General features: G+C 37.8%; 2 protein-coding genes across 2 annotated transcripts in view; one reads left to right on the top strand and one right to left on the bottom strand.

Moving 5' to 3' along the window:
- The window catches only part of alpl (alkaline phosphatase, biomineralization associated), a 343644-nt gene that overhangs the window by 73563 nt on the left and 255855 nt on the right, over nucleotides 1–14226 (bottom strand). The window lies entirely within an intron of this gene.
- eif4g3a (eukaryotic translation initiation factor 4 gamma, 3a) overlaps nucleotides 1–14226 on the top strand; it is a 54600-nt gene that overhangs the window by 26421 nt on the left and 13953 nt on the right. Inside the window, exons 7-16 of the mRNA XM_079856806.1 lie at nucleotides 1132–1243; nucleotides 1480–1586; nucleotides 6479–6661; nucleotides 7943–8042; nucleotides 8149–8862; nucleotides 8943–9028; nucleotides 10067–10301; nucleotides 11111–11235; nucleotides 13189–13314; nucleotides 14018–14167. Coding sequence (XP_079712932.1) covers nucleotides 1132–1243; nucleotides 1480–1586; nucleotides 6479–6661; nucleotides 7943–8042; nucleotides 8149–8862; nucleotides 8943–9028; nucleotides 10067–10301; nucleotides 11111–11235; nucleotides 13189–13314; nucleotides 14018–14167 — 1938 coding nt within the window. The remainder of the gene's footprint in view (nucleotides 1–1131; nucleotides 1244–1479; nucleotides 1587–6478; nucleotides 6662–7942; nucleotides 8043–8148; nucleotides 8863–8942; nucleotides 9029–10066; nucleotides 10302–11110; nucleotides 11236–13188; nucleotides 13315–14017; nucleotides 14168–14226) is intronic.

Raw genomic sequence — 14226 nt, 5'->3', positions numbered from 1 at the left:
TTAGTTTTAGCCTACTTCAAAATATATAAAATACATCATTACCGATGTGCATCTTAAAACTAAAAAGGCACTGATATATTTTTAAGATCAGTCAGTGCAAGTTTATTTCAGTGGAAACAGCTCAGACTTACATTTTAGTCTAGGACTAGTCTTAAGCCCTGTCTGTGAAACCAGGGGTTAGTGTTTACTGCTTTTATGGTGTAGGGGCCTGTTTACACCTGGTCACTTCATGCGTTTTAACCATAGACTGTAAAAAAAGAGGTTTTAACTGATCAAAAGCAAAACGATTCCATTGTGTATTTTCGCAAAACTGATAAATAAATAAATCGGATCTTATATTCCCGCGCAATATGCAGATTTAATGTAGGCCTATGCATAGTTCACGTCACCAAAAGCAACAGATATGAGCTGCATTTTATTGATCATAAGCTCATTTCAAAATCAGCGATAGGAGAGCGCGACAGCAGCACTGGTAGCCTAATATCATTTCGTTTCTTTACTATTAATGAATATGATTGTGTGTTGAGCGTCTACGACTTACTTTCACTTTCATTTGCGGCAGTTTGCGCGTTGGCTTGATCAGTAGATCGCTCATCTGTCGTGATGCGTGTTGCAGTAGCGTCAACATATCTGGCTATAACCATAGACTGTAAAAAATAGGCTATAACATGACATATAGCCAATTATTGGGCCAATAACACGCTCTCACACGTTTATTTTTAGCACTGTTGGGAGGAGTCACTTGACTCTCTCACTTAAAATCCAGCAGTTCCCGCACATTCCCACACTATTTCAGTGATTGGCTCATTGGTTGCGAATCGTCGCTCTCATTTGAATAAAGTTAAGCGTGTCATGTTCACATCGCGCAGTCGTGCCCCGTCCTCGTCTTCTTGCTTGCTTTCCATATGAAATCAGTGGTAGCCTATGTTTCGCTTCATCGCGTTCAGTGTATTGAGAACAGCCCGTCACTCGTGCACTGTGCTCGTAAATAATTTTTCAAGTTCGCACATAACTATTTTTAGGCGCAAATGCGAGTGAATTACTCGCACTGTAGAGCCCTGATATATGTCTCGTGTGTATATATATATATATATATATAAATGAAATGAAATTCTCCACCTTTTCTCTCAGTATCGTCATAGTGCACCTTACATGGGACACCCACAGCAAATTACCATCCAGCCACCAGGGTCTGGAACCTTCTACCCAGGACCCGGCCCTGGGGAATACCCCACTCCTTATGGCAAGTACAGACCTCTCTGTAGAGCACACTGCAGTGTGAGTGTGCTTGCGTCACACTCAGCTGGTTCATATTAGCTCCAGGTAGTTTCAGTATGTGTCTGATTAGCAATGATTAGAAATGACCCCGTTTCCAGAAAGCGATTGACTCCGAGGCTGTTTAGATCTCATGTGAAAGCAGCACACACACAGCGACATGACTCACTTTTTTCCTTCCTTCTTTCTCTTTTCCAACAACAGCTGCCGGGCCGCCATATTACACCGGCCAGCCAGTGTATCCTCCCTCTCCACCCATCATAGTGCCTGCACAACTGCCACCTCCACCAGCCAAGCGTGAAAAGAAACCAGTGAGTACCTGAAACATTCCACCTCGTTTTAGAAATGCCAAGTGATCCACTTAGTTTTCAATTCGTTTTAGACTGATAAGGCTTGGATTTAATCCCAATGGCCCTAGCTGGCAGACCCAGATTAAATGCGAAAATGCTGTTAAAAGAGATATTCGTCAAGTCTTAGTTTTACCCTGATATTGGCTTTTTGTGTAATTATGTCATGCAAGTCTATTAAATTTCCAGAATTCAAGATGAATAATAAGTATTGAATTGGTCCGGGAAGGAAGTCGATTTGTGTGCCATGCAACTACTGACATATGGTTTTGTTGCATGCTGGGAGGTTGGCATAGCCAAGGTGTTTTATCCCAAGCCAAAGTGAGAATTAAGCGAGTTAGAAATTTCACCCATCCTCCTGTAAACATTAGTGTTGGGATTTTAATGATGGGATCTGGAAAATTCTGCCACATCAGTGAGTTTGATGCCTTTTTGAAAGATTAGATCAGTAAGCCCCTCCCCTCGAACACAGATGAGCCAATTGCAGTTGAGTATCAGTTGCACGGGGATCGGAACTTGGACATCTTTAGGTTTCAGCGCCATAGAGAAACTTGGAAGATCTGAAGCTTTCATCGGTTTTATGGTGTTTATGCTACAAAAATGGAAAAACGATGTGCCTGGGCTACTTGTAACTCTCATTCCATGTATACTGAGAGGATGTGCATGTGTATTCATGTATTGAATCACCGTACTATTTCAAATGTGTGATTAAAATTTGAGTGAACAGACCAATTATCTGTGCAATACAACTGAAGCCCGGATTATTTATAATATAAATGATGTGAGCGCAGTAACCTGGTTCCCTAAGGATTCATCCCCAATCCCAATGAAGACGAAAATGTTTCTGGTTGTCATACTCTCATGAAGTTACAATTAAAGTTAGTGAGTCCATGCTAACGTTCAAACCTAAATAGCTAACTGTTCTCATGTCATGTACACTCAAAAACAGCCATCTGCGATCGTGGCGAACATAACATGAGGCTTAAATCCCACTTGCATTGTGATCTTTTAACTCTTGCTTCCAAATTAATCTTGTTACCTGCCATATTTATTTTAAAATCTTTTATATATCCCTCCATGGCATATTTAAGTGCTACTTGAATGCTCCTCGACGAGAGGTGGTCATTCTGTGTCCCAAATTTATTTTAAAAAAACATCTTGGGACAAGGTTTTTTACACTGACAGCCGTCATTGTAAGACAGTCAGTAACTCCGTTTGTTTGTCCGAGAGAGCAACAGTAACTAAGGGGGGCGGGGCTTACCAATAGGCCAATTGGACTTGCTCCTCAGTATATTTGTGTTCTTCTCACCCCATACACTGCTTCAAGATCCCTTCGATCATCCAGTCGATTACTACTCGAGTTCCTCGTTCACGTTTTAAGGCTAGGGATCTTCCCCTTCCATTTTAATGTTTAAATCCTCTTTGAAGACCTGTATTCTTTGTTTTAATTGAGGGTGGGCATTTTTCTTTTGTCTTTTTTTGTTTTTTTTCTAGTCTTTTTAATTGGTTTTAATTCTGTTTTATAGTTCTTGTGCACAGGGCCGGACTGGGACAGAATTTCAGGCCGGGAAATCCTACACCCATCCAGGCCATCCTATGCACCCAAATAAAATTTAGAAACACAGACATTTTTTCCTAAATTACATTTATTGGTCTAAATCTTTAAGCTGGAGCCGTGTAAAATAATTAAAGGCTTTCTCTTGAATGGTATCCTCACTTCCCTTTTCCTTCTCTTCATTTTCCCTAATATCTCTCTGTCTCTCCCTTCCACCAGTATCATCAGCCTCATGCACTAAGTAAAGTGGAGTACTAGTGTTATATATATGTATGTATGTATGTATGTATGTATGTATAAAGTGTGCATATTTTTCTTCACCTGTCACTTCTTCACCTGTCACTTGTTCTGGCCTCATGTTACAAACAGAACTGTCTCCACCTTGGTGTAAAACAACCACCTTATTGTAATTTGTTTGCCCAGAATCTACATTTATTTTAGTAAAAAATCAAAGTATTATATTTATGTTGTTGTTTTTATCTTAAAATTACTTAAATATCCAACATTTAGCAACACTATATTTCATACAATATGTTAAAAATATATATATATATATATATATATATATATCTTATTTTGCTTCTACATGTCATCTCAGTCCCTGGCTGAATGTGTGATCATTGCACCACAGCTAGTGCTAGGTTGACTGTCTCCACCTTCATCTGATAAAAAAAAAAAAGTAAAAAAGTTTTAAACCTCACAAATGGGCAGACATAATTTTCTAAATTGTCTAATAAAATGTTATTGGATTATTTTTTTGTTGATGTCTGCACTATCACTCCTGTCTCCCTGCTCCCAGTACCACATAAATGTAAATATTGCTAAATTACTAATGTAACTTTACACTAAATAATATTAATCTCCTTTAGCATACAGTATTTTGAGTGACGATAGTAATAGGGGCGCTATACCGCTTACATTTGCTATCATTTCAATACTAAGTTAACGAAGAAAAAAGTACAGTATTTACAGATGAAACTGACCTGCACTTGAAGCCCTGAACAGGTCATTCATTTTGCAACATTTTGATGCTTGTTTGGGTGCTTTCTTTTTCGTCGTCCTTTCCCTCTCTGCTCCACCTGGCCGTTTTCTGCTCGCATTTTCTGTTTAATCGTTTAGCTGAGGCTTAAAATCGAAGCGTAGCCTTGCCAGTCAAGACTAACAGATTCATGATTTTATTTTATAATAATAATTTTATTGAATGACAAATTCGAAAATGATCAGTGGTAAATGTAGTAGTATAAAAAACGCTGGCTGGCAGCAGGCCAAATTAGTCAAGAGGTCCTCGCTGCAGCCTGTAGCACGATGACGTAGCTGGATCAGATCCCACACGTACTGGACGCGCATGCGCGGTGGTGTGTTTTGGTCTGTACAAATAAAAAATAAAAAAAAAAACTGAATTTAAGTTCAATATAAATGATCACTTGAGTGACAACTGCGTGATCTGACTGCTGTGATCAGTTTGTATATTAAACTTAAATTCAGGTTTTTAATTTTTTTTTATATATGTACATCATGGCATGATGTACGTCCTTAAAACTCCTTTGACTCCGTCGCTATAGAAACAAAGACGCTAAAATGCAATCATGCAATGAGCTTCTCTACTACTTGTTGTGAAATTGATTTCTTTATATTTGCTATTAGAATTATCCATACTGCAAAATCCTTATGTTTTTATTCAACTATGTGTGGGTGGGCCTAATGAAAAATACGGGACAAATCCCGTCCCTTATTGATTTGATACGGGACGCATCATCTTACTTGTAAATACGGGACGATTCCGTATTTTAAGGGACGGGTGGCAAGAGGAACCTTATGTACAGATCACTGTGGAAAAATTAGTATAGCCATTAAAGAAGGAACTCTTACCAGGCAAAATATCATTAAGCACTTTTTTTTCCTGACAAGATTTAGTTTCTTGATGCTGTTATTATTTTTGCATTTTCCCTTGAATGTGTACTGGTATTTTAAGTTGTTTACAGACCGTATTGTATTGTAGGCCTACCTCTAAGATTAAAATTACAGAGACAATTACTTGACTCATTTTTGCTTCCACTCAACAGCAAATATGACCTGAATAAAATAAATGGCTTTATTTTAAAATGTTCGGTATACACGCATTAAATCCATCACATTTACAATCATGTGATTTAAAATGTTGTAAAATGAACTATTTTGCATGTATGTAGAGAGAAACTAGGAAAGCATCACATTTATGTAAATAATTACTTATTCATCAATAATTACTTATTAGCCTACTATTTATCAGTAGGCTACTACTAACTAGAACATCATCTCAATACAATATTGAGCACATGTCACTTAAGACCAGCGCATGCGAATTATAACCCAAACACACTTCCGTCCAGTACGTATTGGATCATCCAGCTACGTCATCGTGCTACAGGCTGCAGCGAGGGGTGTCTCAAATTAGTCGCCAGGCCACCGGGAATTCTCCCGGTGCTCCCGATGGCCAGTCCAGGCCTGCTTGTACAGCACTTTTGTTTCAACATCCGATGTTTTTAAATGTGCTTTATAAATCAATAAACTAAACTAATTAAATATGTCACGTCATATCTAAGCATTTTTCAAAGATTGATTTTGAATTCACAAATTTAATTTTGTGAACATAAATTGAACTCTCAGGATAAAGATGCCAGTGATATATTTCAATTCTAAAGACCAAACCACAAAAAAACGAAAGTGCCATTAAACATACTAATGTACTTTAAAGGGATACTCCACTTTAAAATGAAAATTCTGTCATCATATACTCACCCTCATGTTGTTTCAAACCTGTATGGAAGTCAATGGTACCAGAAACTGTCTGGTTACTGACATTCTTCTAAATATCTTCCTTTCTGTTCAGCAGAAGAAAGAAATTCATACAGGTTTGAAACAACATGAGGGTGAGTATATGATGACAGAATTTTCATTTTAAAGTGGAGTATCCCTTTAAGTGATATATATTATTTATTACTCAACCTTTTAAAAGTTTGGGGTTGCTGAAAGTCTCTAAATGCAGTAAAATAATAAAAATAATATTGTGACATTTTACATTTTAAAATATCTGTTTTCTATTTTAATATTTTTTTTAAAAGTAATTTATTCCTGTGATGGCAAAGCTGAATTTCTAGCAGTCATTACTCCAGTCTTCAGTGTCACATGATCCTTCCATCATTCTAATATTTTGATGAAACATTTCTTATTAGTATCACAGTTGAAAACATTTTTGATTTTCATTATAAATGTCTTTTATTTATTATTTATTATCTGTTGTTTTGCACCATTGTCCTCCCAGATCCGGATTCGAGACCCCAATCAGGGTGGAAAGGACATCACGGAGGAAATCATGTTTGGAAGCCGGAATCCTACTCCTCCTGCTGGGCACCCAGTCTCCACCTTAACCCCACCTGCAGGACGGCCCTCTTCGACACCAACCCCTCCCACGGGACACCTGTCCTTCACGCCCACCGCTCCACAGGCAAGAAATACAAATTGTTCGTTGCCTCCAGAAACAGGCATCACTTCAAACAGGGCAGGTGTAGTCTAGGCTAAAATTACATGTAATGTCATAGGAGAGTTATCAGATGCCAGAATTTGTTCTTTCTCATTTATTTACACTTGAAGTAATTTTCAGTGGAGTGCGGTTCTTGATTCATTTTAACACAAGTTCCTGTGTCATGTGAGTTTTTAACATGTCTTTAGTCTTTAGTCTTTAACATGTAATTAGCACCACCTTAAGCTCTCACTACTCCTGTCTATTGGGTCCTTGGCTCAGCTGTTTTAAGCTCACCTGTCTAATGCTATTTTCCAGACATGTACAACCACCCACACCCATGGATTAGTTCCAGCTCACACAGTCTGCCCCCAATATAATCCCTATGAACACACTGAGAGCGTTAGGCTGTTGGCTGTACCATTGTGTTTGTTAAAAAAAAATAATAATAATAATAATCGATATAGCATGTAAATTAATTTAAAAAAAATTAATCGACAAGCAGCTAAATTCCACTTCCTCTTGATCATAACCAGCAGCACTATGAACCTCACAAAAAAGTACTGTGGCGGTTCACATCAGATGCTAATAGATTTGACATATACCATGGCAATGGTACTACCATGGTTTACACCTAAAAAAAAACATGGTCATCCATGGTACCTGTCTAAAAAGACATGTGATTGCCATTTTCAAAAACATGGTATTACCATGGTACCTGTACAAACCCCCCACCAAAAAACATTAGATTACCTTACAAAAAATCCCTATGGTATTACTATGGTACCTGTCCAGAAAAAAACAAGAGATTATTATGTCCAAAAAACATGGTATTGCCATGGTACTGGTCTACATAAACATGAGATTGCCATGCACAAAAAGATTGGTATTATCATGGTACCTGTTCAAAAAACATGATTAACTTGTCCAAAAAAATATGGTATTACCATACTACCATATGTCCAAAACACCATGGTACCATGATATCTAAAGATCATGGCTTTACCATGGTACATGCCCAAGAAAAGCCTGATATTACTAAGATGCTATCAAAAAAACATGGTATTGTCATGGTTATACTATGCAAATCTACTCAGCCCTTACATGTAAATAAAGTGCTTTTGGGCACTTTATATGTCTAAGCGTGTGATTCTGGGCCAGAATAAGTTAGACATTGGACTAGAAGTTATGCCGAAAGTACAAGGTCTAGCTCTGCAGGTTGACTGATGTGTCTGTTTTGTTCTTTCTCTCTTTTTCACCCCAAAGCAGCCAAGCAACTGTCAGACCCCAGAACAAGCGACATATGTAAACCCACCTCAGAGACTCTCAGAGAGTCCTGCATACATGGATGGCAAACCCAGCTTAGGTATAACTCTACATACAACCTCCCTTTGTGATATGATTTGTCCCTTAAAGGAATTTTATGTTATTTTATTCATGTTTTGACCCTCTTTTTGCTCTTGACCTTACAGATGACAGGCCAAAAATGGAGTCTGGTCCCATAAAGTCTGTATCTCCTGGGCCTAAGCCTTCAGAGTCCACTTTAGAGAAAAGAGAAGCCCCAAGTCTTCCATTATTAGCCTCTTCTTCTCCAGAGGTGGCTTCCGATGTTTCCTCTCATCCTTCAAGTGGCTGCATTAAACCCACTGCTGCAGGCGAACCAGAATTTATTTCTACTACAACCACTAAGGCTCAGACGCTTCAGGTCATCTGCGGTGAGGAATCTCTTCCTGTAACTTCTCCCAGATTGTCTGCTTCGCCCTCACCGTCCCTCAAAGTGGTAAATGGCCTTGCGGAGTCTCAAACTCCCTTATCAAGCTATGAAGAGCCTGAGGTCCAGGAAGGCCTAAAGATATCATTGTCCGGTGAGGTTCAGTTGCCTACCCAGGGTACGTCATCCACGGAGAAGTCTGGTCAGGAAGTTCCAGTGGCCTTGGAGGAGCTCCAAGCAAAGCACCTCCCTTCTCTAGCTGCACATGTGCCCTTGACCCCAACCGTACAGGCCTCTTCAAGCACCTCTAGCACAACTTCTGTCCTTGCACCACCACCTGGTTTGGCACCACTAGTGCAGTCAGTTGTCCTTGAGGCACCAGAGCAAAACAAGACCTCTGACGATGTCCAACCGAAGGCTCAGGACGCTTCAGAATCACAAACTCAGAATAATTCTAAAAAGTTCACACCATCAGGTATGTGTGCTGACTTGGCTCAGGCAAAATAAAAAGTTCAATGATAAATTGCCAATTTTGTGTCTTTCTTTTTGTGATAGCCCAAGCTGTTTCTGCTGTACCAAAGTCTTGGAAGAAACCAAATGAAGAAATTCTGATGGTGGAAACACTGCCGAAGGAGAATGAGGTGAGAGAGAGTGTGCATGGAGGTTTGACATCAGTGTTAAGGCCTGTTTACACCAATGACGATAACTATAGCAATAAAGATACAATTCTAAAAATCGTTCTAAGTATAAAAAAATATAGCAGTGTCCACACCACAACGATAACTGCACAGAGAAACTGTATTGTTGGAATCCGTTTAAGAATGATTTTTCCAGTTGATGAGCGCTAAAAACATTGACAGCTAATCAGAATCCATCCTGCTTTAAGAGCTTGATCATTTAAAGTGTCAGATGACATAAATGCAGTGCACTCTTGCTTGTATAGTTACATTTATAGTTATCATTCTTGGTGTGAATGGCCTAACAAAAAAATGGAATTTCATTACTGAAATAAAAATAATATACAGTATCGGAAGAAAACTAAACTAAAATTAATTTGTGGATTGTTCTGTTTTGTTTTGGAATTTCATGAATCAAAAAATGTTACTTTTTAATAAAATTTCATTTTATTTTAATTAGTAATGAAAATAACCCAAAAATCCTAAACTAATTAATCTCTAATTAACCTCGTATAAAACATGAAAATGCCACCAGATTGTATTGAGAAATGTTATATTTTTAAACGATACCAGTAAGTGCTTTAACTTTAGCAGCCCTAAAATACTAAAACTAAATCTGAAATAAAAACAAAATAAACAGAAACTAGAAACCTCTGACACTAAAAACTAAAATAAAACTAACAATGATAGAGTGAAACCCACCGAAAACAAAATTGAATTACTTTAGTTTTTAGTGGTTTTTCATCATTGCTAGTATTGTTTTTAGAATTCTTTCAAGGTTTTCTATTTGTTTATTTAGTTTTTATTTCAGTATATGCTTTGTTGTTAGTTGTAATAACCTGTCCTTAGAAAAGGGATATTGGAAAATTGACAAAATCCCAGCACACAGCGTAAGACAGACTAATAACATTATTATCATAACCCAAACCGTTATGCAGTCATTCATCTCACATAACACCTCCAGGCCCTTATGTAATGCTGCTTTTCTTCGCTCCACATCAGGAGGAGACCTCAAAGGAGAGCTCTGCTGAAGATGAGATGGTCTCACCGCTAACCTTAGGGACCTACAGCAGCCCCTTCACAGTGCCTGAGCACCAGGAGAAGCTCTCAGAAGAGAACGGTGAGACTGAAACAGAGCCTTTCAGGAACGGGGTTGAGACAGAGAGCACTGACAGTGGCGTTACGCTCGGGGACAGCAGGGGGTCCATGTGTTCCCCCACTCCACTCATGCAGGAAGGTAAGACTTTGCACAGGACCCGTCTTATTATATTTGGTCTTATTTTTAGAGTAAATACCTAAAGTCCCCCTGTGGTGAAAATCAAGCTTTTAATGTTGTTTATGTGTCTATGTGGTGTTTTTAATATTATTTAAGACAAACCATGTACAAATGCATTAGTCAACAACATTGCTGAGTATTTTCTCCTTAAAACTGTAGTGACCCAAAGACAGTCTCAAAAATGCGGTTTGAAATCGCTGGGGTTTCTGACGTCACAAACTACCTTGTAACCAATCACGTCGACGTGTGATCGTCAACGAGTGGATCTCTGAGCTGGTGCGAGTGAGTGGAGGCGGGGCTAATTTGCATATTCATAGAACCGCGTATACTAAATGAGGCAAGGGTGTAGAGTTACAATCAATCAATTTTAAGGCATGAAGAAATTTTTTCAAGGGTTAGGGTTATTTTTCCTTGAAAATTTTGGTGATCAAAGATAAGTTTTAAGGGATAAAATGATTGACTTCAGGGGGACTTTAACAGTTATCTACCTTTCAGTCATTGGAGGTCACATGATTGACATATCGAAGGACTGTTTATTAAATAGCAGTAGTCTTTGGTTTACAGCACAGCCTTACTATTGCTAGTCAAGTTTTGATTTCAGAGAGTGCTTTTTAAAGTTTTTTTTGTTGTTGTTTGTCACCAGGAAGCACCTTACAATTTTATAGATTTTTTGTTGATGCTTCCAATTTACTATTCTGTATAAATTCTGCAATAAATTAGTCTTGTTAATATAGTTGACCTATATTTTTGCCGTGCTTTTTCCTCACCAGGTCTTGCGCAATCTAATGGAAAGAGACAGTATGACCGGGACTTCCTGTTGGGCTTTCAGTTCATGCTGGCCTGCGTGCAGAAGCCAGAGGGACTGCCTCAAATCAGTGATGTGGTGCTAGACAAGGTGTGTTTTTGGTTATTGTTGTCTAATGTACATTGTCAAAAGTGTTGGAGACCATATGTCTTACTGCTTCTTTGATTTGTTTGTAGACAATTTTTTTTGCATAATATGCATTTGAGAAATAAAACAAAAGTATTATATAACGTTGGGAGCTAATCAGCACATTCAAGGATTTGAACATATCTTTAACCCTTGGTTAAGACTACTTTTAAACATGGGTTGAGCAACTTGTTATTTTGAAAGCAGTTTTTAACCCAGCATTCAAATAAATGCGTGAATTTGTATGAACTTTCTATTTCTCAAAGAATCCTGAAAAAAGGTAACAGTTTCCACAAAAATATCAAATAGCACAACTGTTTTCAACACTGAACACTGAAAATTCAACTTTACCGTCATAGGAATAAATTACATTTTAAAATATATTAAAACTAGACAACGGTTATTTCTAAATCATAATTACTTTTATTTCACAATATTACTGTTTTTACTTTATTTCTGATCAAATGTAGCATTGGTGAGCATAAGAGACCACTTTCAAAAATATAAAAAAATCTTGCTGACCCTAAACTTTTGAAAGGTAGTGTATGTGAAACAATGTAATGCTTGAATGTTATGGCAAGTTGTTCAGCTAAAGAAAACTAATCATATACTATGCAATTATTGCTTCATTAAATATACATAACCATACATGCTTTGTTGAAATTTTTAATTTGAACACTTTCCACAAATGAACAAGCAGTTAAAATACGGGTCCCTTGTCCAATGTCTGATCAGTGTTATTAAAGCTGCAGTCCATAACGCTCTAGCGGTTAATAAACAGAACTGCATGCGTCTTGCGGAAGAACATTGTAGGCGGAGCTACTTCTCTCTGTTTATGTCTATGACGAGTCACGCAGTTACTGGGCCACTCCGCAGTGGTACCAGTCTAAAATAGTCAGAATATAAACACTTACAGATGCACCGTAGTGATTCAGGATAAGACAAAACACGGTTTGGAAAACGGATTCATGATGTACTCGCTGCTTTTATCCATTTTGTAAATGTTGAACAAAAAAAAGTTACGGGCTGCAGCTTTAACCTCAAAATTATGCAGATAAGAATCCTAACCCAGGTTTTACAACAATGAACCTGACTACTCAGTTTAACGGGGTGATCCTAATCATTTTAAGTGTCTAAAGCACTTTCTTTGTCTACTTCCTAAAAAAAACCTGCAAATACGGACATAACATTTTCCTCTTTTGGTGCTTAAAACGTGAAAAGCACAGTAATGTACAAGTATGTTCCCCTGACTTCTAAACTTAAGCTGAGCTGCACTCTTCAGCCATGAAACTCCCTAGACGTCCTGTTTCCATTAAAATTGCATTACGGTTATGTCATACTTGGCAGTAGGCATCATTTAGCCTAAAGACGATAGAAAATAAATGCCCTGCCCCTGTTTGATGCATAGTCTTAAACTTTAGTCTAATCTGTTGATATGAGAAAGTTAATAGCGAGCTTGTCATTGTCATTTGTTTAAACTTTCTCAGTTACTGTTTCCGACAGCACTTGTTTCTGTTGTTCTAAACATATGCTCTGTACTTTCAGTTTCCCATTTCAGTTCCTAGATTTTACTCTGCATGTGTACTCGCTCACATCTGTTTCTGGCCGTTCCTGTTCCCTCCATCACAAGATGACTGGAGCATAAATCGTTGAACATGTTGTTGATATATAAATAACAAATGGAGCTAGTCTCCATGGCAAATATTGTTTGCCCATCAGTGCTGTAGGACAAGGAAAGGCTGATCTCAAACCAGTTTCTCACATACTGATCGTGATAAAGACACAGATAGATACAGCTAGTCCAAGATCAGCATAAGCAGGAGGGGAGGGACATCTGGGGTTTCATTCATGTCACAGCTCTGTTTCTCACTGCGCTCCCTGCTGGATAAGTCATGGAAATCATCTCTTCTGTTTCAGATTAACCAAAACAAGCTGCCGCTGAGGTCTGTGGACCCCAGGTTGATTTCCAGAAGCGCTCCCCAGGATTTTACTCCTGCTTTTGCTGACTTCAGCAGGCAGATGCCAGGAGGACGTGGAGCCCCAGTGAGTTATAATAACTCGTATGCTTTATTGCAGACCGAAATACCAAAAATAGTTCTATATAAATATAAGGTTTTCTCACACAAAATATCCTAATCTTTTAACCCCTTCAGGCATGATTGAGCAATTTGGGATAACATGTAGCAATTTTGTTGATGAATCTATCCATATCAAGAAACCTCTGATGGAGAATATCTGGGTCATGTGTCACCCCAAAATCAAAAGAAAGAATTCATGAATTGCATTTTCCATAAAGTTAATTAAATGTATTTTTAGGGGCATTATGACGTTATTTTCGTAACAATTAACCACATCCCAAATTCTAATTACTGCATTAGTGAAAGAAAAGAAAAAAATTCCTTTAAAAATAAAGTATTTAAATTCTAAATAATATATAAAATATCATCAAATATAAAATATATATCAATGCCTTTATGTTGATTTAATTTTTTTCTAATTTTTTTTACTGTAAAAAAAATCAACAAAGTATTACAATAAAGAAATAAAATCTAATGAAAATCACCATTTGAGAGTGAGATACAAATACAAACTCAAAAAATGACTTGCACTTCAATTACATTATACATTAAAATGTGCTTAATTTTGCAAAATATTGCATATATTTTTTCTTTTGATTTATAAACTAGATTTACCCGGCTATTTTCTACATTTTAAACTGACACTCTGTACAACACTTTATCCGAAGCTTATGCATGTGCGACGACCCCCTCCACGCAAGATCATTGTAAACGTTTCCGTGATCGATGACGTTCAGCTCAAGAAATCAGAGAACGCCTGGAAACCTGGGATGAAGAGAGAGAGTGTCCCGGAAGACCCAGATGCCCTGAAAACCCAGGTGTGAATTCATGTTCTTTTATTACGATTATCTGTGAGTGTAAAACATTCACAGTGAAA

This window comes from Squalius cephalus, assembly GCF_949319135.1.
Source record: "Squalius cephalus genome assembly, chromosome: 22".
NCBI classification, from domain to species: domain Eukaryota; kingdom Metazoa; phylum Chordata; class Actinopteri; order Cypriniformes; family Leuciscidae; genus Squalius; species Squalius cephalus.
The sequence above is the reverse complement of the archived record's forward strand: the minus strand, read 5'-3'. Positions and strand labels throughout refer to the sequence as shown.